Source organism: Brachyhypopomus gauderio, chromosome 17 (assembly GCF_052324685.1).
Source record: "Brachyhypopomus gauderio isolate BG-103 chromosome 17, BGAUD_0.2, whole genome shotgun sequence".
Classification (NCBI taxonomy): domain Eukaryota; kingdom Metazoa; phylum Chordata; class Actinopteri; order Gymnotiformes; family Hypopomidae; genus Brachyhypopomus; species Brachyhypopomus gauderio.
Genome location: NC_135227.1, coordinates 6,206,834 through 6,231,028, shown reverse-complemented (window position 1 = coordinate 6,231,028; position 24,195 = coordinate 6,206,834). Strand labels below are relative to the sequence as shown.

Sequence of the window (24,195 nt, the reverse complement as noted above, 5' to 3'; positions counted from 1 at the left end):
GAAGGAGTCATGGAGACCCCACTAATATGACACAGGAAAATGTTTGCTGATGGCAATTCTATGGGCTTTGTCTAACTCTTTCTCCTTCATGACGACTCGATTTAAGTCTCTAAATGTTTGACTACAAATGCAGGAGTGCTATCCAGCTCCTTCGCTTTTGTCCCGCGAGGTTTGAATGAGTAATTCAGCTTTTGTGTCGCTCGATTGAGGGGGCAAACAGAAAGACAAGATTCTTGAGCCTTCAAGCCCCCTTTCCATGGTTATGCGCACATCTCTTTAGATTTCTCCCCAAATCCTACTTCTTCTGACATCACTCTTAGGTAGAGAAGAGAACTTTAGATCAAAACAGTTAAAAGTAGCCCGAACGAAGCCCTAAAAGCTCGTATTGTCCTGTCCCGGTGAACCATGCCAGCACCCCAGCTCGTGGACAGAGACTTAAGCTATACGAAATGTTTGATGTTTAAGCTATGTACCTAACTTACCGTGGTTCACCGTTTTAAAAGGCCACGTATTTAATATAAAAATAATGGGGGAAAAATCGTCTTGAAGGGCTCCGATGAGCGTGGGGAAGATGAGACAACAGATGCAACAAAGAAATATTGCATCTATTAGCCGCCTTTCTTGTGGGATTGCCATGACGACAATTTGCGCTGGTAAAGAATTGGGTACCGGGGGACTCGGTAGCTCATTGGGGTCCATTGTGAGGGAACTGGGGTCGCTGATTGGCTTAAAGAAAGCACCATAACTACACGAAGTTTATATTCATTCAGCTTGTTCAAGTGGTTAAACTATTCCAGTGAGAGGGCAACGGAGCCGGAGAGCGTCGCTTCACCAAATTGGGAGTTTTATTAAATCTAGATGTTTGCTCCATAAGATACAGGCGTACGCGTTTTCATCAGGAATTTGGCGAAAATTTGCAAATAGGCCTATTATGTTCATATCTGATATTTTTCCTAAAGGATCATTTATAGCGGGCGCCTGTCAGATTTCAACTTAATTCTGAAATCAGTTTTTATTTTAATTAAAAGTGAGATGCGCATCCGCAGAATGGATTAAAAGACATCGAGTTGTAAACATGGCCAGCTCTGACAGCGAGGTGAAAACATTACTGAACTTTGTTAACTTGGCCTCCAGCGACATCAAGGCAGCCTTGGATAAATCCGCCCCTTGCAGACGCTCCGTAGACCACAGAAAATATCTTCAGAAACAACTGAAGCGATTTTCGCAGAAGTATTCAAGGGTGCCTCGGTGCCACAGAATAACCGACACGAGCGCTCCCAAACAAGAGGAGAAACCTGTTCTTTTTACGCACGAGACTACTAAAAATATTTCCCACTTAAATGAAAAGCAAGAGCTAAATATGCGCGTAGGAGAAGACCTGGATTTGAACAGCAATACCGAGAACCAAAACCTATCCGGACAGGTTCCCATGCGCAAACGGCAGCTGCCTGCATCCTTCTGGGAGGAACCGCGCTCCTCTCACGGCTCTCGCGAATGTTTCGAGTACGCTTGGAAAAGAAGCTCAAACGAAACTTTAAGATATGAATCCTTGGAGTCCGAAGGTGAGAGAATTATCAAATTTCACGATGAACGAAAAGCTAACTTGCTGCTGTCTAATCGACGTGGATCTGCAGACACGGAACCGCTCAAGATTGATTTGACGTCCACAAACGTGAACCTTTGCGGGTGCTGTCCCTTTCAGTACCACGGGAACCACATCTTCCACAGTCATCTTATATTGCCTCACACGAACTTCCCCGACGTTGGGCTCAGGTCTAAAATATACGGAACTGAATTTGAGGATGGACTGACAAATAGCTCAACACATGTCGTGGTCAAACCAATTCCAACTAAACCTGTCTCTTCATCTATTTTCAGTGTGTTTGGTTTTATATAGCCGTATGTCCACAGATGTGGTTGAATATGACTGTAATGATTTAAATGAACTAGTTGAGATGGCAAAGTAATGTAAATATTTTCGTAAGTCATTCAGAGTTATGTTTGTACTGATATACTATGCTGAATTTTAATTATTCAACTCTTTATCGTCAGTTATTAGGCCTTAGGCCTACCAATTTCTTATTAAGCACTTAAATCATCAATAAAACCAATGAACTCGAACCAATACAATGCTGTTATTACGCCAAGGGTTTCCATTACATCGTGTTTTGTATTCTTAGAATGTTTAAGAAAAAAATAACAATTAACCTTATTGGTGATATGACTGATACATCAGCGTTTTTAAAGTTATTATATTCAACAATACAATTCAAATTGTGTCTGTGCAGCATGCTTGACAATATATTTAAGTATAAACCGTCAAAAAGATTATTTTATGCTACCTCAAATAATTTAGATAAAGTAAAACAGTAAAATAACTATGTTAATTCTGCTGTTTTTTCTGTCATACTTCTAATACATGATTGTGTGCATATTGGGGGAAAACACAACAGTGTTTTTGTCCTTCAGTCTTATGCATCTCGTGAAAATTCATCTTATGGTCATTCAGTTAACACATAAATACAAATTCTCTCAATACAGAATAACTCCCTTGTAAAAAAAAAATGGTCGAACAAGTAAATAAACAGGAATGATCACATTTAACAAACATTTCTCTTGAACCAACTTTCAGTCAAAACACAGTACCCAGAATCCACGTTCCCCAATGTGAACAATGCATTTCTTGATTCAGATTATTGTGTCTTTGGCTGTAGTCTGAACAATGGTTGCCTGCAAATGTAAATCTACTGCTAATACTCAGCTAAATTAAAACCATACTGGTGGACTTAATGAATGATTCATGGGAGACATGTTAAATACTTTCATCTTTACTTTACATAAATATACAAATGCACACAAAAAGAACTAAAAATCAAACCAGTCAAAATGTGTAAAAACAACAAAAAACAAGAACAGTAAACAAAACAAAACAAAACACTGCACCAGAAGCAACATTCTTTAGAATTTCATATGTACTTGTACATCAACACATCACCACATACACTACATCATGCAATACAATGCATCATCACAATGGTCTAACATTCAACAAAATCTTACTGGTGTGGCAATAAGACCTCATACGTGGCCTTGTCATCTTGCACTGTGATTTGGCGCTGACCTGAGTTTTACACATAGGCATTCTCCGGTGTCTGTGACCAGCACAGGTAGTGGAGAAGCCTGCCTGGCAGTGGCAGAGTATTAAGGAGCATTAGTCTCTGGGCACCAACCTGCTCACGAACCTTTAGCCTGCACAGGTGCATCAGAGGGCGTGGAGACACTGTGGAGACACCCAGCTTTTAGGACAGTCATAGTCCACGGCACACACCTCATCTTAGTACAGACAGGTAAGGAGAATTCTGAATGTAACATAAGCGCATAAAAAGCACTGAAAAACCTGAACACTTTTACTTACAAGCTCTTTCTTTAATGGCAACCCACTCTTGCTTGCTATTTAAGTGTTCAGTCACTCTGGAACACAGACGGACGTTCCCTGTGTATTCCAGGAGCAGGCTAACCAGAGATGCCGCCGTGTCACACACAGATGGGGAAGTGACCCAGTCACAAAACTGGAGATAGATTTAGCACAAAAATGTCATAAACAGTCAATGTCATAAATATTCAAAGTGCACTTCAAACTATGTTAGTATATTACTTGACTATCTGTCCAGTTATGAAATAGTTCATTTTTAACTTTGACTTTAATTCGTTAGGGTATGCTAATCTTAATCAAGGTACTGATTTTATTTTATTTTTTACTGAGTAGTTTGCTAATCCTCAGGGAATACAATATGTTTTTAACGAGAATGGATATAAGCCATTTGCATAATCTAAAATACAGTAGCATGCAGTGCAATAAAAGAGAGCCCCTTCTGTTAGGCCTATTTGAAGATAAATTTCATCCTCCTTGGCCAGAAAAAAGATGCTGCAGCTAGCTGTTAGCCAGGCATACCTCTCAGATTTATAGAGAGTAGTTATAGAAAGTAAACTATATTTGTTTTCTTTCTGGAAAAGATTTATAGGTGGAGTTGGCAGAGTTTGCTGAAAACCTTTTCATTTAGGTATGCAACTGTCATTTACAGTTGCCATTCAAAATAAGCCAGGTTAGCTAAACTAGCTAACGGGACTTTTTTCACAAATCACAAATGCATAGCCCCTTCTTCAGAACGTAGAGACGGACTCCACGGCTATGGGCCAACCTCCTTTTTTTATTTTACTAATAGTTTTACATTACTGAACCCTTCAACATAACACACTCCTGGAACCTTTTTTATTGGTTAGTTTTGCTCTTACATTCATTAGCAACCAAAAAAAAAATGCTAAGTAGCTTTCTGAATTTATTTATATTTTTGATTTTTTGTTACTTTTTGGCACTTTAGTTTCTCTGATTAGATTATTTCTAGATAAACCAAGAGAAAAATGTTTAAAACTTTGCATAGCTTTTTAATATTATTTTATAGAATCAAAATCATAAAAGTAAAAAATTGCTTTATTACTTACTACATTACTGAGTCCTTACCTGCAGCTCTCTGGAGGATGAATCTGTATGGCTTGTTTGTGGTGGAACTGTGTTTTCCATCACTGAATGTGTCCTCTGGCCTGAATCCTGCCTTATGCTTTGAGAGATGAACAGAGTTTGCCCGGAGTCTGTATGGTCACACCTAAAACAATCCTGTGCCTTGCAGCCATTGTCCAGCAGATACTGTAACAGTCCCCGATGATGTGTGCAGAATAGCACTCCTGGAAAATTTGTGGGGTGAGCTGGTATGCGAACATTAACATCTGCGCCATGTTCCACCAGCGAGGCAATAGTCCTGAAGCAGCCCTGGCGCACTGCAACCAGCAGTGGGCTGAGGGGGTCCAGGTTGGGGTTGGCGCCGGCCCTTAGCAAGCTGTCCACGACTTCGGCGTTTCCTGCTGCGACGGCACAGTACAGGGCAGTGGTGCGGTGGTCGTGGAACATGGTCGATCTCTCCTGAGACAGCCTAGCATTGACATCGCAGCCTAATTTGATCAAGAAGTTCACAGTATCCTCCTGGTTGAACTCAGCCGCTACATGGAGGGGGGTGATGCCGCTTTGCCGTATCTTAGCTCTGCTAGTGACAGGCAGAAGCAAAGAGACAATCCTGGAGAAAAATAAGATAACCAACGCCACAGTTAACGCAAACTTAATTTCTTCCACGGGATGAATCAATGATAAGGTTGTGTGTGGATGTAAAAACCTGAACTTGAACTAAAATAGATGGACCTTGTAGTATTTTTAACACTGTTTTGATAAATATAATATATTTAACGACCTATATAATATAATGTATTTAAGTATATGGGTGATAGATAAAGTCTGAAAACATATTTTGATTCAGTGGGCAAAAATACAAATACAATACTAAAAATACAACAACAAAAAAAGGAAGCAAAAATCAGTGTTGGTCCTTTTAAAGATTTTTTTTACATCGGTTAACAAATAAGATGTCTACCAGCAGCTGCAACTTAAGGCAAACATTGTGTATCACCTGTCACACAGCAGGCACTGTCAGTATAAAATACTTTGTCACGTCAATTGTTTCTCTCACCCTGAACCCTCTTGGTTCCCGTGACTGGAGGTCAAAATGTGAACTCACTACTGGGTTATGTTACATCGTGAATACACAGCTGTCAGTGACAACAACAGTTTCTACTACAGCTGCCTGGCAGCCAGTGGTGTCCTGGTCTTTAAAAAACGTACACTCTGCATATTAATTCTTCAAAGGAGAACATTGCAACACGGATAATAGCCTCTACTCTGACTCCTTGGTGGAGGGCGACTCGGCTTACTCTTTGCGGCCGTGCTGGGCGGCAATGTGGAGAGGCAGGAGTCCAGATTTGGAGGCTTTGTTAGCGTCTGCATGGCGCCTAAGCAGCAACTCTACCGTGCTTCTGTGACCATGTCTGCTGGCTTCACTCAGAGCTGTGATCCCCTCACACGACTGCAGGTTCACACCAGCACCTTTTAGAGTTTGAAAAAACAAGAGTTGTTGATGTCATCTGGACCAGGGTGTTTCCTTTCATCTCTATTTAGAGGAACACTTATCAAACACAGCAGAGAGACGCTTCAAATATTTTGTTACTATTTCCATCATACAAATGCAAATGAACAGGGCTTTAAGTGGCCTCTTGGCTCTTGGAGTTATTGTTAGTTAAAGCATGTGTGCTATCAGGACCTCTCCTCCATTAGTCAGGCCCTATCAGACTATAGCAGATACTATAGCCACTGCCTGATTACATATTCTTGCAGTTATAGCATAGATAGACAGGGCATGGCAATCTGACAAAGTGAATCAGTCTAAAACAGTGACTGACCTTCATAACTGTTGAATACAAAGTCTTTATAAATGTGTAATACAAAGTTCTGTTTACTTTAATCATACAAAATAAAAACATCTATCATGTTTTGTATTATGTTATATATTGTTTTTTTATTACATTTTACCTAATCAACACATAACTAGCCCATATATAAAGTGAAAGTATGTGTATGATGTATTTATTTCTTATTTTTAGGCATGTTATTTATGAATTACTGTGAATTATTAACTAACAAGCGTTGAATCCAATATTAAGGGAATGAAGTTACAAAAGTGCAGAATCAACACTACACAACTGCAGATGAACATGGCAGATTTGCCCTCCTGCACATGTGTGTCTATCAGCTTATCAGTGATGATGAAGTGGCATGAATATCTCCAAGCTTCAGCAGCACACCTTTACTGATGAGATAGTCCACAATTGTCGTCCTCCCCTGCCGTGCCGCCTCTAGGAGCGGGGTGATGCCGTGAGTGCTGACGGCGTCTACAGCAGCTCCAGCCTGAAGAAGGGTCTCACAAAGCTCTGGGTTTCCACGCCTTACGGCTTCATGGAGGGCTGTCCAGCCCTTAGAACACCGCTGGTTTACTGAACCTCCGAACGCCAGGATTACTCTCACTATGTCAATGCACCCATGTTGACAAGCTATTGGTAAATGATGCAAAATATGTAACACATGTCTATATAGCGTCTATATAGTCTATATATGTCTATATATAAAATTCATTCAAACTCGTTATGTTTACCTTTCATAATAATAATGATCATATGAATATTTGTCATTTTTTCTCTCTGTGTCACATACACAAAAGCAGTATGAGGTACAGTATATGAAATGTGTTAAGTTATGAATACTGTACCTTTATACAGTGGTGTCTCTTTGTTTTTATTACTGATATCTGGGTCCGCTCCTGCCTCCAGAAGACACTTCACACAGTCCAGGTGTTTTCTATCAGTTGCAATTAGGAGTGGTGTCTGCTCTTGGAGTGTTCGCTTATCTACTGAAGTGGGTTTAACTGAATGAGAAAACAATCACACACACGCGCACACACACACACGCGCGCACACACACACACACACACACACACACACACACACACACACACACACACACACACACACACACACATTATTACTTTGACCTTATTTACAGTGCATAGCCCAGGCCAAATCATGTTCAAAAAGCATATCAGTTTGCTCAGCTTGTCGAGTGAGTTCATCGTTCCAACTAAACTTCCACAGAAACAATTAGGGCAAAACTTCCTGTCCAGCTGCAGCGTTGCTTCCTTGATCTAGGAGAGCTTTGCCAAGTAAATCGGCAGAAAAGGCTACAAAATCTTTAGAATAAATATATGTTCATTTACCTTTGAGCAGGGCTTTCACACAGTTGACATGACCACAGTGCGCTGCTTCGTGCAGAGCTGTCCAGTCTTCCATTGCTGAGTGTGTCTGGATAGATGAAGATGCCGCTAGTTCAGACACTCTCTGCACTTCACCGTTTCTAACTGCGAGTATTATGGGCTCTACATCCCTGCAAAGCAGATCGCGTGTAATTGGACTGTTGATGGAAATTACATGAAATCAGGAAATTACACATCTGAATTAATCAGAAATTCAGATTTTAGGTTATTGCACACGACCTACGGGAATATAAAGACTTTGATGATAACGACAGCATAATAAATGTCAATTCATTATAAAGCCAGAGGTATTTATTTCATCATTTGTGGTGTACACAGAAGAACTTTAAAAGGGTGACTGGAAAGATCTGAAGTGAACGCTCCGATTCACGTGTTGCCGATCAAAGATCGATGTCAAATATTAAAACATTATTGTAAGATAAGCTGGACTGTGCATGATTTTGTCTCTAAACACAAAGGACTCACTCCGCAGGGTTTGCACTGACGTCGTCGGGGCTCCCACCTCGCCCTCCGCTGTCAAAACACCGGCGGTCACCTCCGGGGGCCGTAGACAACGCCACGGTGCTCCTCGTACCGCTTGAACGAAACAACGAAAGATATTCCGCGTAACTAAACCGTGTCATTGTAATAACTGGGACAAAAAAAAATCGACAGAGACAGAGGACGTGAGAGAGAAAAGAGAGAGAACAGAGAGAGAAAAGCGCGTGAGGGAGCGCGAGCGTGCGCGCACGAGCTCAGCTGTGGGTGGTAATTTTAGGTATTGACATGTGGGGGAGGCCGTTGAGGATGACCATGTATGAGCAACGACCCCACATCCTCGACGCTTGCTGAAATAGCTTGATTTCAGTGTCAGGCTCTCAAAAGGGGTCTTGTTTTGTATTTTCTCTGGGTTTTTCCCCTCTCTTAATCTTCATTAACTGAATTACCAAGAAGTTGCAGGCTCCAGTCTTCGGATGAATTAGCTAGATAGTTAGCTGGAATAAACAGTGAAGGTCTAAAGAAAATATACCACTTGGCAATCTGCTAAAGAGACTAAATATTTTGGTGATCTGTAACAAACCTCTTGTTGCCTAAGTGAGTTGAATATCTTTGGAAGTAGGCCAAAAGGGCTGATAACCCGTTTCCAGCGATCCTTAGTTTTCCAGCTATCCATAGTTTTTTATAATTAGACCACTGAAGACAAAATAAATAAGGTAAAACTCAGGTTACCACATACAGTATGCTTGTATGCCTAATAGGCCTACACAATGTTTTCGTCCACTATAGCTGAGTAGAGAGAGAGATGAACTGAATAATTGAATTATGATGCAAAATGGTCAGATCACAACCAGCGTGTCCAGGACTAGAGGCCATTTAGAGAGAAGTCAGTGAGACACTGACAGGTCTACTGAGAAATGCTTAACCAGTAGCACTTTTTATAGTTTCTTTATAGCCTTTAGGTGAATTCATTCTTGGATGTAGGCTATGTCAATCAGGAATCGCTGGAGATGGAATGCAAACTGATTGCATATTTTAGTAGCAGCAAACACCTTTAGGACAGTGTTAAATACCCGAAACATCAATACACCGTCATTGGCCACTTTATTACAGTAATACAGGTAGAGGCCATCTGATCAGGGGCCTCCCTGCTGAATTCAGTCTTTCATCAGCACTGAATATGTGTAAAAAACAACATAGCTAAAAACAAATACCACTGTGCCAGAAAAAGAATACCGGTACGATAGGTGTAGTGCTGTGGTTCGTCAACTACCCATGTTCTTGTGTGTTTGTAAGGTCCTGCGATAAATTACATACAAGATGGCTGGCGTGAACATTACAGATGGGCTACAGCCTGTAAAATGTCTGTACAATTACCAAATGCACCAAGTCGCTTGCACATGATAGTTTCACAGTTTATGTCATTTATGTTAGGTCGTTGCTAAACCTCAGTGAACAAACATGCTGAGTCTGCCTCCTCAAGCCAAACGTCATATTACACTGATAACAACTGATTCCTGTTAAAAAAGGCCTATTTGTTATGTATTTTTGCACCCTGATTCTAATATATGTTTTCAGGATGTCTTTATCACGCATATCCCTTTGTTCCATTATACTCTTATGCCTATATGTACTATGTCAAACTGGTACCAGTGAAAGTAGATGTCCTCTGTACTGGGAGACAAATGCTAGATACTGAAGAAGAATGCTCCTGAAGCCAAATATAGCCAAAACTCTTACAGTGTTACAGTGTACATTGTAGATTAAATGTACACATTCTAAATGTAATAACAGACTTGTGTATGATTAAGTAATGTAAAGTGTACACATTTCAAATCAATATGTGATCTCAGCTTAAAACATGCAATATGGCCCACCTATTTTGGTTTGTTAAGCGAAAAAAAAAAACTGTTAATATTTTATTGTCTAGTGTTATCAGTGCATCAGCTGTAGAACTAGTGGGACTAGTACAACTAGTGGAACTTGCACAAGCCATTTCCTTTTCCTGAGCTGACAGATAAGCCCACTAGAAGAAGATCAAAGCACATCTGTTGATGTATGATGCTCGCAAAATAAATAATTTTAAGAAATGCTGTACTCACTGAGCACTCACCCGGTAGGTCTACGTGAATGTGGATCCGAGAACCCAGCTTCACTCTCTAACTGAGCCGCCATGGTCAGAATGACCTCAGCGAGCTACAAATGCCTTTTAAGGATATGCTCTGTGTCGTTTAGCGTAATTTGCCTCTGCAGTATCGTGCAAGTTTGACAGTTATTTGGAGAGGCGGATTGAATGGGCATATTGTATATTTGAGGGAACAGATGTGGATGTAGCAACTGGGGCTGCTTTTGAAGTGAAAAAAATGGTATGAAGTAGGACAGTGAGTGTACTAAAACACACTTACACTAATTTAGTATTTTATATATATATATATATATATATATATATATATATATATAGAGAGAGAGAGAGAGAGAGAGAGAGAGAAAGATAGATAGATAGATATATAGATAGATAGATAGATAGATAGATAGATAGATAGATAGATAGATAGATAGATAGATAGATAGATAGATAGATAGATAGATAGAACTGGTTTCTTTTGGTTCGGTTGACACGCAGATGTGAGGTTAGGGCAAGGTAACATTAAACTGCACAGTCTTTAGCGGAAGAAAACGTTCTCGGGGGCGTTGCTATGACAACAGAGAAACGATCTCACAGCATTCCTTCCTGTCTTCTCTGGTTTCCTGGCAACAACTATAACCCACAACCCGGAAATACCCGAACCTCTTATTCTTGTTCGAAAGATCGAGGCTACTAGCAAATCTTTAGTTTGAGTTCAAACTTTTGTTTTCACTAACTTAGCAAATTTTTCTCATTGAAAACAGCCTGGCTACTTCACGTAATATGGATACGCCTCTCCCTATGTTGAATATGGATGATCCGCGTTTACAACTGAAAGTGGAAAACAGACTAAAGAATATTTTTGTAACTCAGTTAGAGAACGTCAGGTACGATTACATACACGGATGTAGACGTAAATATTTAATATAAAAGTTTTATCGTGGGCAAATAAACTACCGTATCTAGCTGCATGCTATGCGAGTAACTATGATAGTAATGCATGTGGATGACTTGCGTCGTTATTTGTTTTACTTCTGACCCCAGTCTTCTTCATAAGAAAGAACATGATGAGAATGTCAGACACATTCCTGTCATAACAGAGGTAGGTAGGCCTTCGTTCCCTAAAAACGTGTTTTTGAATATGAAGTATACTATATACAGTATATACTATTACTGCTTTCCAATTTATGGATGACTTAGTTTATGCGCACACACACACACACACACACACACACACACACACACACACACACACACACACACACACACACACACACACACACACACACACACACACACAAACACACAAATTTCTACAGCCTCTGCTTCTGCTAATTAATTTTATAGTCCTCAAGTAGAGTTTTGGATACGAGTGTCAACACACTTCAGAGGACTCTAGTGTTAAAGAAGCAGGTGCATTTGGATGAGGTGAACAGGCAGTTAATGCAGAAACAGCAGGAGTTCAAAGGTCGCATGCAGGCTTTGGATCAGAGATGGTCACAACTTCGACACAAACAACAAGAAGTGAGTAGACTTAAACTAACACATGTTAGAAAAGGTTTGCCTGATGCATCTACATGTTTTCAAACCTAAGAAAATCTCTAAAACAATTTCACCAATCAGTCAAATCTGGTCACACATTTGACTCATCCAAAGTTAATTACCTTTTTAAATGCAGTCTATCTCTCCCTCAGACAAAAGACAGAGCAGCAAAATTTGAGAGGTTTGTGGAGGAGAATAAGGTGAAGCGGCGACGTGCCTTGAAGAAATATCAGGAGCAAAGAAAACAGAATGAGCTGATGGAGAGAGACATATCAGAGATGTATGCACAACTTCAACAGCTTCAGATCAGGTGAGACGTTATTCAGAAATCATCCACATCTGTGCCTTACTTCATCACTCCAAAATGGCATCTTGTTACTGGTAGACTGACAAAACATCATAAGAATAAACGACTCACTGCTCATTTGTACTCAGGCATCAACAACTGAAAGAAAGGGTGAACAAACACAAGATTTATGAAGACTACTTGATGAAGATTCTAGATTTACTTCCAGAGGGTAAGAGAACAATTCTAACAAATGATGGGCAGAGTGACTAAGATCTGCAGAGTGATCCAAGATGTATAATTTTGTGTTTATTACATATTACAATTTTTTTTATAGGCTAGCAATTTGTATTCAGATATATTTGCATTAAATCTCATAAACATTAAACCAGGAGTAGCTTCGTTTAATCATGGGCTTTACTTTGCTTGTCCAGATCATCTAGAATATGGGGCTGAATCATTGGTGATGCCCATCATCAGGAGGCATGAGACCCTGTCCGTCACTCAACAGGACCTGCTGCACCGCCTGGCCAGTTTGGCTAAAGAGCTGGATGAAGGCCAATACAGCCTGGACTCTCTCAAACAGGAACACAGCACAAGAAGACTGGTATGCAGATATCAAAGTATACGCCATTGACATTTGAACAGATATTAGAGTTAGTTATATCTACTGAGGTTACAGTGATTGTGAATGCAGTGTCATTTATAACCCTAGTTCTTTTAGTGTTCTTCATTTACCACATGAAACTGGTGCCCGCTATAATTTACTTGTTAAAACAGATGAATAATAAAGAGTTATCAGAGCTGCAGACCCAGTGGGATCACACCAAAGAGATGAGTAAAAAACTGGAGATGACCCTACACATTCACCAGGGCCGATCCAGAGACCAGGCCTGTATAACTGCATTTCTAATATTTCAGCTTATCAAATCTTTTACAACACTGTCTTCCAGTGACAACACTACAGATTAGATACCTGCAAGTTGTTGATGCAATGTCCTATAACACCCCCCCCCCAAAAAAAAGAAAAAAAAGTTACATATTCATTGGTCTTGATACTTTCCTCTTAGGTTGAGGAGACGGGGAGTATTATGATAGCTGTGAAAAACCTTGGGCAGAAATGCTACTTACAGCACTATGGACCTTTAGATGATATGGACATCCTGGCTATGATGGATATGATAAAGGTAATTTTAAATTCATGAGCAAATTAACTGCATGAAATGTAGTAAAAATACTTGCATATTACCTTGCTGGCTGTTGTTCTTTTATTAGTTGTTGACATTTCTATATAGTGGTAAAATTAGAGTAAATTAGATTTTAAGTTTAAGTCAAAAAGTAGGGTTGTGCTGTCTTTTATGCTAGGTGCAAGAGATTGGGATAGTTTTAACCATTTTATTTTTAAAGACCAATTTTAAAAGGTCAACATTGTGTCCTTTTTTCTGTTTACAGAAAAATGATGGACTGTTCTAATCAGCATTGTTTTAAAGACTGTGGATTATGCTTTACCAATTTCCTGCAGGAGTTCATTCTGGAGAAGGCAGACACAGAAAGAAGGGCACTGCGGCCAACACCCTCAGGCTCGAAGGGGAATAATAATAATATAAGAAAAGCAGTGACGGTGAAGACCTCCAGTGAAGGCCACATGAACACCAAGACTAGTGGGAAAAGTGAACGGCTCAACACATCCAAGACAATACAGTGATGCGTGTGTGTGAATACTATTAAAAATAAAACTTGTGGAAAATGGAACTGTGTCCATTTCAACTGTACATGGTATATTGGCAAAGGTAAATTTTAGATTTTAAGCAAATTGGCATTATCCCACCCACTGTTGTTCAAGTATCAAAAGTACATTTTCTAAATTGTAGTCTGGCATATTCAGATACCACACCGGGAAATGTACTCGTGTTATTATTGAAGAGACCTAAAAATGAGAGAACGTGGCTCATGTTTTAACGCTGTCACTTTAAATCACCCTCAGAAACCGACACTGTCTCTTTAAACGCCGTTTCCGGTATTCGACAAGTGGGAAAACTGCGCAAAATACAGAGCAAATATTGCGGAATGTTGTTCGCTCGTATTAAAACTAGCTACACTTTAACCTGCTGTCTGTGCGCCGACCTTCAGTCAAATCTCATCCTGGGTTTCCTGAACACAAAAACGGTAAAAATAAAATACGAGAGTAACATTTTATGAGCAGTATGCGTGCAACGTATTCTTTCACAGACGTATGGAGTCATGTAGTGAAAAATAACGTTTGTTTAAAGAGGATAAATGGCTTTTGAAAAAGTTGCATTCATGTGCACATCATACCTTCATTAGCTTGGCGTAATTAGACATATCTTGCAGCCTACCTACTCGCATTGGCCATTTCATTAGGTACAACAGGAAACTTAAACCATTTTAACACACTACCATAGCAGAGGCATGATGTGCTGGTAAAGACCGCAGTGTTGGTGAGAGTTTACACGACCTTGCTGGGTTGAGATTGGTGAGCCACTTAAAAATGCAGCAAGAAACGTTCAGAATCAACCACTAAATGTTCGTACAGGGCGTTTTATATGGTGTCTGCAGAACGTAGATGTGCAAGATCAAGAATTGCAATGATAAAATAATTTGCATCATTATCAAAGCGATATTTAATCTGATGTCTGACTTGTGCACCCATTAGTTCAGATGGATGAGTCCAAATTAATCTCAATTAAAGAGTCTATTTCACCTCCGTTATTGGAAGAGACAGGAGCTCCCAACAAACTTCAGGTAAGAAGTCCCTCTCTTAAATACAGAGTTTGTAGATTTTAGAAAGCACAAAAAATGAATGTAAAACTTATAAGGAATGGTAGTTGTTTCATGTCAACTTAACTACTTTCTTTCGTGTAGGACGACTGCCATGGGTTTGAATATATTCGCAGAGTAAAAGGAGATGGAAACTGCTTTTACAGGGCATTGTGCTTCAGACTTCTAGAAACACTGCTGAGCAATGAAAGTGATCTGCAAATGTACTTGAGTATTCAATGGTTACTGCAACACATTTTCCTTGAAATTTGACATGTATAACTGTTTAATGAGCTCAGTGTGTGTGAAATGTGTTCCATTTGTCAGATTTAAGGACAAACTGATAAGAAGTCAACAAGAGATTTTAACTGCAGGGTTTGATGAAAGTACCTTTAAAGACTCCCTTACTACTGTAAGTACGCTTGTGCACCACAACTGTCGGAAGCCACAGTGCAACTTGATATGCATGGTTGTGATTTAAATATTGTGACATACAAGACTACAACATAAACCAAAAACTGCTATTGTTCCAAGTTTCTCAGTGTATTGGATCAACTTAAATCAGATGTCTGTGAGGAGACTCTTCTGGGGCTCTTTAATGATCAGGCAACCTCAGACAGCATGGTGAGGTACCTCAGGCTCTTCACCTCGGCACACTTGCAGAACCACGCCGGTTTCTTCCAGCACTTTGTGGAGGCCCCCAGTTTAAGAGCTTACTGTACACAGGTTGGCTCATTATTCTGCCTGTTGCCGAAATAAGGTGAGCATCATGTTTTCATGCACTAACAAGCAATACTTTGGTTTCACAGGAAGTTGAAGTCATGGGCATGGAGAGTGACCATGTGGACATCCTGGCTCTGTCTCAAGCGCTGGACGTTAGTCTGTGTATTATATCTGTGGACGGCAGTGACGGCCATCTTGTACACCACATCACAGGAGGATCAAACCCTTCAGTGTACCTTCTCTACAAGACATTTCACTATGACATTCTGTACAACCACAGAGATCACTGACAAGTGCTTAGGCAAAGTGAGGAGGAATGCTGATGAACACTGACCACAGATCAAAGACTATTGCAAAAAGAAATGTATATATAATATATATTTGTGTGTTTGAGAACAATTGCCCACTGTAAAGTTTTGTTAAGACACTTCACACTGATTTCATATGGAACCATAAAAAAATTCCACTTGATATTTTGCAAGTCCATTATATCATTTGCTTCTAAAATAACTACAGCTGATGCTACTGATTCCTCTTCTGCCTCTGTTTGGTTTTCTGTTGTTGTTTGCTCACACTGATGAGAGCTGTTTCGTTGGCCAGGGGCAGCTGTGGAAGCTGAAGCTTGCCCATCTGAGTAGGGTATCTAGTCTTCATGTGAGGTTTGAAAACCGGCTGACAGAGCAGATGTTTCAGCTGTTTCTTCAGGACTTTCACGAGCTTCTGCTGCTCTCGGTCGTCCTCATCCTCATTTCTGCCACCTCCTGCAACAAATCAAAGAATCACTTTATAGTAAATTACTCTTATTTCCAATCTCAGTATATTGCTAATGTGCTGTGATAGTCTTATAAATGAGCACGACTAACCCAAAAGCAAGTCGTCATCCAGGTCTATGTCCATGTCTTCTGCTGCTTGCCTGAACCAAGAGTTATGCTGCTTCTGTCGACTGTGGTGGTATTCCATTTTTTCTATCTTCCTGGCCACATCAACACGCTCCTACACAAATGGCCAATGAACACTGATCTATTAAAATGACAACGTGATGAGGCGCAGACAGTCCTGGGTCTGAAACCTCAACGAGACTGGATGTTTGTCATTAAGGTTTACGGTATTTGTTGTACCTTAATAGCCGCCATGCATTTGTTCTGAACAGGGAAGAAGGGAAGGTCCTCATCCTTCCCTAGAGTCCTGTAGATCTTCTTGTAGTTCATCAGATCATCCGGTCCAACCAGGAGCAGGCTGAGGCCCTCTTTGGCAGCCCGAGCTGTACGCCCACTGCGATGGACATATGTCTCGGATGTCCTTGGCACCTTTTCCAAAATGAAAAACACGGATAAGACACGACCCATCATTTCGAACAGATCAAATGACGTATAACATCTATTTGAAAGGACATCAGATTAATGACGTTACCTGATAGTGGATGACATGCTGAACATTTGGAATGTCAAGTCCTCGGGCAGCAACATCCGTAGTAAGGAGGACGCAGCTGTTTAAAATACGTTATCTAAATGAGAACGTTCACCATGCCAAAATGCCAGCACGAGTTACATGCAAACTTAGGAATGGTAAAAACCTTTGATCAATAATAACCATTATCAAATCTTTTTAGAATTTAGAATCCATTATCATTTTGTCAAATTGGTCACAAACAATTGGCATCCAAACCACCCCGTTAGCCGTAATACATCTGTGCATCAGCTGCCTGGAAAAGCTAAATATGAGCCATATATATTTGGACGGGATTGAGGATTGGGTGAAATGGGAAACACGGAGAACTGCATGTTCTTCCTTTACCTCTCTCTCTCTGCAAATCTCTCTAGATTCTTCAGCCGCTGTTTTTGATGCATATTGGCATGCAGTGGCAGTGGGTTGCAGTCCATAATGGTCAACAGTGAAGTCAGCCTCTTTATGCAGTCGATACTGTTGGCAAACACCATGGTGCGCCCAGGATACTGCAGCAGGAAGTAGTAGAGGTAGAAGTCCTTCTCCTCCTTCTCGCAGAGGATCCTGGTCTCCGTGAGCGTCTCCACCGTGGCCTCCTTGCGGGTGAGGTCGATGACTTTGGGCTTGGCCTTTATCCCCACTTTCTCCATGAGGAGCTCCAACTTGCTGCGCTGCTCCATCTTCTGGCTTTTCTTACGCAGCAGACGGGAGGGCAGGCTGTGCATCATGGTCAGCGTTGCGGAGAACACGAAGGTCTGCCTCTTTGGGTTGAATTGCGACGTGTTGAGCAGCTCCAGCAGGTTCTCGAGCTCGGCAAAATGGCCTTTCTCCACCATGCGGTCAGCTTCGTCAATGACCAGACACCTGAGGAGGTCAAAACAGCACATTGTAATGAGTACTGTCTGCATTTTAAACTAATGCAAAACAGAATGAAACATCACATACTGAACGTTTCATATAAAACACTAACATAAAATAATTTAAACTAATCAAAATATATGAATACATCTGCTTCAGTGCCGTGCAGCATTACCGGAGTTGCCTCAGGTTCCGCAGATGAAGGTGCTTCTCCTGAACCATCTCCCACAGACGCCCGGGTGTCGCTATGACTATTTCTGGCCGGCGCTTCAGTATCCTGTCCTGCTTCTGTGGTGCCATGCCGCCCACCACAATAGCCGTTCTTATGCCTGTTCAAACATTTAATTATCAGCACAATTATTGGGTATCGGTCAAACCATTCTGTCAACCACGTTGAATTGTACATTGACGGTACAGACCTGTGAATTGGGCGACAGCATCAATGTGATGCTTGACTTGAACTGCTAACTCTCTGGTAGGGGTCAGAACAAGGCCAAGCAGAGGCTGCTTCTCACTGTCCACTCCTCCTCCTCCTCGCCCTTCCTCTGCACCTGTTACACCGTCGCCATCCTGGTTTTCATCAGCGTCAGGAGAACCACAGTCACCGCCTTCCTCCTCGATCTCTTTTTCAGGATCCGCACTGTCTCCGTCCTCTGGTGTCTCCTCTATGATATCTTCATCATCCATTTTTTCATTCTTATGTGCACTGGAGTCTTTCACCTTGTTGTCTTTGTCAGCTGTCTCCCCACCCGTCCCATCAGACATCTCACCAGACACATCCCCCTTTTTTGTGGATATATCTGCATCAGAGTCACTGGCCTTTGAGTTAGTGACTGGAGACAAATAAATGCTCTCCACTTGTGTCACAGAATCAGGTTTGAGTTCTGTACCTGTAAGCTTACAGTTACAGCTCTTTTTCCACTCTAATATGGTGTGGATCATTGGAATTCCAAAAGACAGTGTCTTTCCACTTCCTGTGGAGCAAAGACAAAGAGCTTTGCATGAATTCATATTCAAACTGATTCAGTGTCACTAGAATATATTTAGTACAAAAAGAAAATGTATTACATCTTGTATAATAGATAACTATAATGAACACAGTTGAAGGTTGAGAAATATGAGGGGGAGAGGGCACACATTATGAAACCATGTGATAAGGTTTTGGCAAGATCTGAGAACCTCAGTTAGCCCATTAAACTCAGCAAGAAAACATATTCAGTTAAGAAATACAGTACATTTCCTAAATAAAGGGACAGTAAAAATTATTTTGCTGTGCCATTCAGGACCCTGAATTTGAAATAAAATGAAACAATATATGGTTTAAATACACAAGGTCATCCTTCACTTAAGGACATTTACACTATATTATTGACTATATATATTTTAATCTGAATACTAGTTAAAACACCTGAATTAAAAGCGTGTTTATATGCATTCTGCAGTCAGTTTTAGTAGAAATGAATTATGTTGGAATATAGAGCACAAATAACAAATATGGTTTTACATGATTTTACAGCCTGCTTATTATTTTTTTACTAACCTGCTTATGGATTGCACTGTAAGTATGATCTGATTTGAAAAATGTTTAGGTGAGAAAAAAAAAACCCCAAGAAAGGTAGGAATCCCAGAGAGCCTCAGATGAGCTGATCACGTTACCTGTCTCTGCTGCGCCCAGTATATCCATGTGGTCTCGAATAGCAGGAGGAAGAGCAAGAGCTTGAATTGGAGTGGGTGAAGAATATCCAAGTTTACTTAGTGCCTTCAAAACAGGGTCAGGTACAAACAGATTATTCCATGCCGAGACATCTGTGTCCTGGCCTTCTGAGTTAGAGAGGGCAGCGTCAGTCCAGTTCTTCACTTTCCTTTTAGACTTATGAACAGGGCCTACTAACTGGGTATCGGCCTCTGCCACCTCTGAAGCTGCCTCTGTTTGTTCTGCAGCCGATTTCCGTTTCACCTTCTTGCTGCTGGTTTTTAAAGTTTGCTCCATTGTAACCTCAGTGGCTCCTTCAGAATCTTGTGGTGTCTGATCATCTCTCGCTCCAAGCAAAGTTGCAGAACTTTCTAAGGATCCCAGACACTCTACATGCTCGTCTTTGTTAAGATGTTTGGTCTTAGCCTCAATCACCTGTTTCTTCTTCTTCTTCTTTTTCTGCTTTTTGGCTGGTTTCTCCTCATAATCCACTTGTTCATCATCATCCTCCGATGACAGCTCTCCAACTTCCTGTTCTTCCTCAAAGATCTCCACTTCACGATCTCTCTCGCTGGCTTTTCTCTTATTTCTCTTTTTCCTCGTCGTTTCCTGCAACATCTGGGCCATATTCGCTGCTTTCTGAGATTCAACCAAGGAGTAATCGGTCAGTTCCTCGAAACACACCAGCTCCCCCATGGCCTCATCAGCAAACATGCTGGGATCTATCTTCACGGCCTTCCACTCGCCCTTCACCACGACCCCCCGTTTAGCAGACCCCAGGCGCTTCTTCGACATAGATCTTTTGGTCTTCATCTTTTCCTCTGCGAGAAATAATGGCTGTAGTTATATTACGTTATAGGAACTCAATAAAACTCGATTTAAAGACCATTAGTTTGTTGGTGCGAGTTACCACAACACACGTGTGCACTTCACACAACAGTCACAACCTGAAACGAGCTAGCTGGCTAAAGTAAGAGACTAAGGCTAGTCGTTATGATAGCTAAGCACACGCATTAGATTATCTCGCGGTCATAAATAGTTAATTACATGTTGCTTTTTTTAATACATCACGAATACAACAACGCGTACTCACGGTAATTTGACTTTACAAAGACGCTACAGCTACTGTAATCTTCCCCTCGTACACACGCACACCACGAGGACGCAGCAGCCGCCGCCGTGACGACGTACGAGGTTGCCAAATAAATAAATCCCCCCCGCCAATGATCCGTCTCGACTTGCCATACGTCGGTACGTTGCCATATAATTGCCATACACACACACACACACACATACAAGTATATATATATATACATGTTGTAAAGCTTAGAATTTTGACCATGGAGAACACTGTTGAGCAAGCCAATTTATTATTATTTGTTATGCATAGGAAAGTCTTTACTGTCTGTACACACAGTGTTGCTTAAACTGCTGATTCATACATATACATATAGAAAATCACATACAATAATACTGCATAAAAACAATTATATAAACACAGGGCAAAATTATTTTGTTCACTGAAAAGACAGCAGTCAACATGGGAAAATTGTGTTCAATCACACAGAGGCCGATTCACTTCATTTAGTGGGGTCAATCACCCTGCCCATAAACAAAAGACTGTTAGTTGCTTCGTGGTATATCAAAAAGAAGAAAGGCCTGTCCACAATGAAGGTGAATGGCATGGAGTATCCCATAATTCCCACGGTTGTCGCGGCAGCAGCTACGGTGCCCCTCTCATCCACCTCGATCAGCGCTTTGTGCAGAACCTGCTCATAAATCAAGAGTCAACATGTGACGCCCAATCATGCTTGCTCTCAAGATCTGTAGTTAATTGACGTCATAGTCGTGGTTGTGCTCATTGTATTAAACTGATATTGGTATATTCTTGTCCTCACAACTCTTCCACAACATTATGTTACAGGTAAAAATGTACACTAACCTCTGAGACTTTCAGACCAACTTCTTGGCTTATGCCTGTGAGGTTGGCTGTATTCTTGAAGACATTTTCAATACCCAAGGCCGGGAGAATCTTGTGCATGGAGTACACGTGTTCCATCTTAAATTTGGGCAGATGCACCTCCACTTTTCTTTGAATATTAAAGAGAACAAATGACAGAGTGGCATATTACAGTTCAGCAATGGTTATGTCTTGTATTAGAGACTCCGCATCAAGTTTAATTGGTGTCAGCCAAAAACTGTGATGTAAGACTACAGTGCATATAGGCTCACTGAAAGCATTAAAAAAACAGTGCCTGAACAGATGAATCTCAATTTGACATGAACACAATGAATCTATGGACCCAACGTGCCATGTCACCAGTTCAGGCCAATAGTCGTGGTGTAAAGGTGTGGTTAATATTTTATTTGAACACTCTGGGCCCTCTAATACCAAACACTGTTTAAATGCCACAGTCCATCAGTACTGCTGCCAACCATTGGCATCCCTTTATGGCCACCATATATAATGTATATTTCCAATATGATAATGTGCCAAATCAAATTTCACACTGGATCCTTGGCCATGACAATGAATTTACAGTACTTTAATGGACTCTCTAGTGATCATATCTGAATCCAATAGAGAACCTTTGGAATGTGGTGGAATGACTTGAGGCATTTAATGCAGAGGACAAATCTGAATTAATTACACAAAGTAGTTATGCCATCATGGATCAAAATCTCAAATACATTTTTCTAATTCCATATATTCTGAGAGCATAAGGGGTTGTAATCCAGTATTTGTTTTGGGGTTAATGTGAACACTGTTTGGTTCAGATAACATAAGGGGTCATAATCCTGTATGACATTTCTAATAAAGTGAACCATGTTTGTTTATTCCTGTCTCTTATTTCATATTTAACATAATATATTTAATCACTTATGAGCTTTTAGGTTAAAGGTGCATAAAAAAGTAATACAAAGTTGAAAAACACATTACCCATGAAACTTACATTTTTTCCATGTTCTTGATCCAGCTTTGAAATCTTGCAGCATTTATCTCATCATCTATTGTGGTATAATCAGCATGGCTGTCAGGCAGAACAATGAGCATAGATGCACCCCCCAGATAAGGCAGGCGTAACACCTTTGCTCGAAGTTCATCATCACTGGCAATGTAGAACTTATCCATAACGAACATCATGGGAACCTGGACAATGTTGTACTTGTCCACATAAAAACGACTGTTGCGAGTCAGGTTTGAGTCAAACGGATGCTCCCAAGCGCCTTAATATTAAAAAGAATGATCTCATTTTATTTACACATTCCATACGAGCATACAGTATGTTCAGATTTATTTAACTTTTTTTATCCTAAGAACAACTTCAAACCAGTTGATGGAAAAATCCATCATTTATCTATTACATCGCTTGATGTGATATGAGTGGTCTAGATTAAACATGCATGATACTCACCCTGAAAGAAAATTGTACTGATCAGCATAATTTGGGTCAGGGGATCAATGCTAGTCACCATCTCCTTTATTTTATCCCCCGTCTTCTTCTTTACATGCTTATTAATGGTCTCCTTACTGATTTCAGGCTGCCCAAAGTCTACATTCTCAATGTCTGCATCGAAGTATTTCATGATCTGATCACTAAATGCCCTCTCTACCTGGAAACGCTGGTCCACGAAGAGTGCCGTCCCCTGTTCGAGTCGTAGTGCTTTGTTCTGGGTTGTGTTGCCCTGGAGCTGGCTGAAGAGCTGGGGAACAAGCTCCGGCGGCCCATTCTTTGCTAGTGTGTCCAGATTAAGACCCGACAAAATCTGGCTGAGAGTCGCACCTTTGGCTCCGAGAGACAGGCTGGCGAACGCTGTGGAGACGCTCAATGGCGAGAAGAAAATGTTGTTATCGTGGTGACTTGAAATCTTTCTATAAAGGTTCAAGGCAAAGTCAGTGTTTTTGAAGGTCAGATCAGTGATGTTCGGAGCATAGAGTTCCTGAGTTTGGATGGCGGACTTGAAGGTTGAAGCATATATCAGAACGTAGAGCACTCTGAACTGCATTATGAAGCCTCGATCGCTGTTTGATCACAAGACACAAAATGCAAGTTAAAATCTCAGCATCTGCACTACTGAAGTCGCTTATAAAACTTCCATACAACCCATGTCAAGGGATTAAATCAAGAGACTCATAAAAAAACAAGAAACCATACAACACCCTGAATGATCAGATTTAACATACAGACAATAGAGCATTTAGACAGCACTGTTGTTTTTGTAACTTACCGACGGATGGCAAGTCAAGAGTGTGCTTCAGGCTCGCTCTCTGTATTTGGAGAGGCAAAGTGCAAGTGTACTGTGAGGATTATCTATTAACAGTGACATGCTCAAACTAAATCTGTGTTCAACCAATTTAGTTCAAAGCAAATGTAGTGGAACGGTTGACGTATCACTCAAACATAAACAGTGAAGTGTAAAGGTGATTTCACAACAGTTACAGACTATTGTCTACTGAAAAAAACATAAAAATAACGATCAGGTGACTGTGATGCATGAAAATAAA

At 40.7% G+C, this 24,195-nt stretch overlaps 6 protein-coding genes across 10 annotated transcripts; 3 read left to right on the top strand and 3 right to left on the bottom strand.

Moving 5' to 3' along the window:
- The first annotated feature begins 809 nt into the window (after positions 1-809).
- On the top strand, positions 810-2,785 carry LOC143480264 (protein FAM181A-like). The gene has a single exon (XM_076977852.1). It carries the CDS (start codon positions 1,076-1,078, stop codon positions 1,895-1,897), a length of 822 nt encoding a protein of 273 aa, XP_076833967.1. The 5' UTR covers positions 810-1,075; the 3' UTR covers positions 1,898-2,785.
- asb2b (ankyrin repeat and SOCS box containing 2b) lies at positions 2,186-10,447 on the bottom strand. 4 transcript variants are annotated; one of them, XM_076977844.1, is made up of 9 exons: positions 10,354-10,447; positions 8,229-8,339; positions 7,707-7,873; positions 7,203-7,358; positions 6,742-6,960; positions 5,815-5,986; positions 4,520-5,126; positions 3,416-3,569; positions 2,186-3,280 (listed from the first exon to the last, which is right to left on the bottom strand). In XM_076977844.1, exons 1-9 carry the CDS (start codon positions 10,413-10,415, stop codon positions 3,129-3,131), a joined length of 1,800 nt encoding a protein of 599 aa, XP_076833959.1. In that variant the 5' UTR covers positions 10,416-10,447; the 3' UTR covers positions 2,186-3,128. The 4 variants fall into 4 exon arrangements, with proteins under 4 accessions (XP_076833959.1, XP_076833958.1, XP_076833961.1 ...); XM_076977843.1 differs by having other exon boundaries at positions 2,192-3,280; positions 6,742-6,987; XM_076977846.1 differs by having other exon boundaries at positions 2,194-3,280; positions 6,742-6,987; positions 7,707-7,791; positions 10,343-10,408.
- Positions 10,448-10,992: 545 nt separating this feature from the next.
- ccdc197 (coiled-coil domain containing 197) lies at positions 10,993-14,076 on the top strand. The gene is made up of 9 exons (XM_076977850.1): positions 10,993-11,252; positions 11,410-11,467; positions 11,713-11,889; positions 12,060-12,217; positions 12,343-12,425; positions 12,628-12,800; positions 12,974-13,084; positions 13,264-13,380; positions 13,716-14,076. The coding sequence occupies exons 1-9, from the start codon at positions 11,149-11,151 to the stop codon at positions 13,896-13,898; spliced, it is 1,164 nt and encodes a 387-aa protein (XP_076833965.1). The 5' UTR covers positions 10,993-11,148; the 3' UTR covers positions 13,899-14,076.
- A 123-nt stretch (positions 14,077-14,199) lies between these two features.
- Positions 14,200-16,347, top strand: LOC143480265 (ubiquitin thioesterase OTUB2-like). 2 transcript variants are annotated; one of them, XM_076977853.1, is made up of 6 exons: positions 14,200-14,359; positions 14,873-14,956; positions 15,077-15,195; positions 15,299-15,383; positions 15,506-15,697; positions 15,781-16,347. In XM_076977853.1, exons 1-6 carry the CDS (start codon positions 14,261-14,263, stop codon positions 15,982-15,984), a joined length of 783 nt encoding a protein of 260 aa, XP_076833968.1. In that variant the 5' UTR covers positions 14,200-14,260; the 3' UTR covers positions 15,985-16,347. The 2 variants fall into 2 exon arrangements, with proteins under 2 accessions (XP_076833968.1, XP_076833969.1); XM_076977854.1 differs by having other exon boundaries at positions 14,223-14,359; positions 14,868-14,956.
- On the bottom strand, positions 16,058-20,932 carry ddx24 (DEAD (Asp-Glu-Ala-Asp) box helicase 24). Its single transcript, XM_076977842.1, has 9 exons — positions 20,782-20,932; positions 19,652-20,509; positions 18,415-18,969; positions 18,171-18,324; positions 17,489-18,001; positions 17,105-17,180; positions 16,813-17,001; positions 16,558-16,687; positions 16,058-16,455 (listed from the first exon to the last, which is right to left on the bottom strand). The coding sequence occupies exons 2-9, from the start codon at positions 20,499-20,501 to the stop codon at positions 16,217-16,219; spliced, it is 2,706 nt and encodes a 901-aa protein (XP_076833957.1). The 5' UTR covers positions 20,502-20,509; positions 20,782-20,932; the 3' UTR covers positions 16,058-16,216.
- A 107-nt stretch (positions 20,933-21,039) lies between these two features.
- serpina10b (serpin peptidase inhibitor, clade A (alpha-1 antiproteinase, antitrypsin), member 10b) lies at positions 21,040-24,122 on the bottom strand. Its single transcript, XM_076977849.1, has 5 exons — positions 23,919-24,122; positions 23,105-23,712; positions 22,643-22,916; positions 21,631-21,778; positions 21,040-21,457 (listed from the first exon to the last, which is right to left on the bottom strand). The coding sequence occupies exons 2-5, from the start codon at positions 23,694-23,696 to the stop codon at positions 21,269-21,271; spliced, it is 1,203 nt and encodes a 400-aa protein (XP_076833964.1). The 5' UTR covers positions 23,697-23,712; positions 23,919-24,122; the 3' UTR covers positions 21,040-21,268.
- Between the last annotated feature and the right edge of the window lie 73 nt (positions 24,123-24,195).

Bases quoted from the DNA above. Each gene is read 5' to 3' on its own strand.
- ccdc197 (XM_076977850.1), top strand. From the start codon at position 11,149: ATGGATACGCCTCTCCCTATGTTGAATATGGATGATCCGCGTTTACAA. The intron at 11,890-12,059 runs GTGAGTAGACTT...TCTCTCCCTCAG, and splicing joins TTCGACACAAACAACAAGAA to ACAAAAGACAGAGCAGCAAA. The intron at 13,085-13,263 runs GCCTGTATAACT...CTTTCCTCTTAG, and splicing joins AGGGCCGATCCAGAGACCAG to GTTGAGGAGACGGGGAGTAT.
- LOC143480265 (XM_076977853.1), top strand. From the start codon at position 14,261: ATGTTGTTCGCTCGTATTAAAACTAGCTACACTTTAACCTGCTGTCTG. The intron at 15,196-15,298 runs GTACTTGAGTAT...TCCATTTGTCAG, and splicing joins AATGAAAGTGATCTGCAAAT to ATTTAAGGACAAACTGATAA. The intron at 15,384-15,505 runs GTAAGTACGCTT...TATTGTTCCAAG, and splicing joins TTAAAGACTCCCTTACTACT to TTTCTCAGTGTATTGGATCA.
- serpina10b (XM_076977849.1), bottom strand. From the start codon at position 23,696: ATGCAGTTCAGAGTGCTCTACGTTCTGATATATGCTTCAACCTTCAAG. The intron at 22,917-23,104 runs GTGAGTATCATG...TTTAATATTAAG, and splicing joins CAGTACAATTTTCTTTCAGG to GCGCTTGGGAGCATCCGTTT. The intron at 21,779-22,642 runs GTAAGTTTCATG...TAATATTCAAAG, and splicing joins ATCAAGAACATGGAAAAAAT to AAAAGTGGAGGTGCATCTGC.
- ddx24 (XM_076977842.1), bottom strand. From the start codon at position 20,501: ATGAAGACCAAAAGATCTATGTCGAAGAAGCGCCTGGGGTCTGCTAAA. The intron at 18,325-18,414 runs GTCTGTACCGTC...ATGTTTGAACAG, and splicing joins TGCTGTCGCCCAATTCACAG to GCATAAGAACGGCTATTGTG. The intron at 17,181-17,488 runs GTAAAGGAAGAA...TATTTTAAACAG, and splicing joins AGATTTGCAGAGAGAGAGAG to CTGCGTCCTCCTTACTACGG.
- LOC143480264 (XM_076977852.1), top strand. From the start codon at position 1,076: ATGGCCAGCTCTGACAGCGAGGTGAAAACATTACTGAACTTTGTTAAC.
- asb2b (XM_076977843.1), bottom strand. From the start codon at position 10,415: ATGGCGGCTCAGTTAGAGAGTGAAGCTGGGTTCTCGGATCCACATTCA. The intron at 5,987-6,741 runs GTGTGCTGCTGA...AAACTCTAAAAG, and splicing joins GGACTATCTCATCAGTAAAG to GTGCTGGTGTGAACCTGCAG. The intron at 5,127-5,814 runs GTAAGCCGAGTC...ATTTTTCTCCAG, and splicing joins GCCCAGCACGGCCGCAAAGA to GATTGTCTCTTTGCTTCTGC.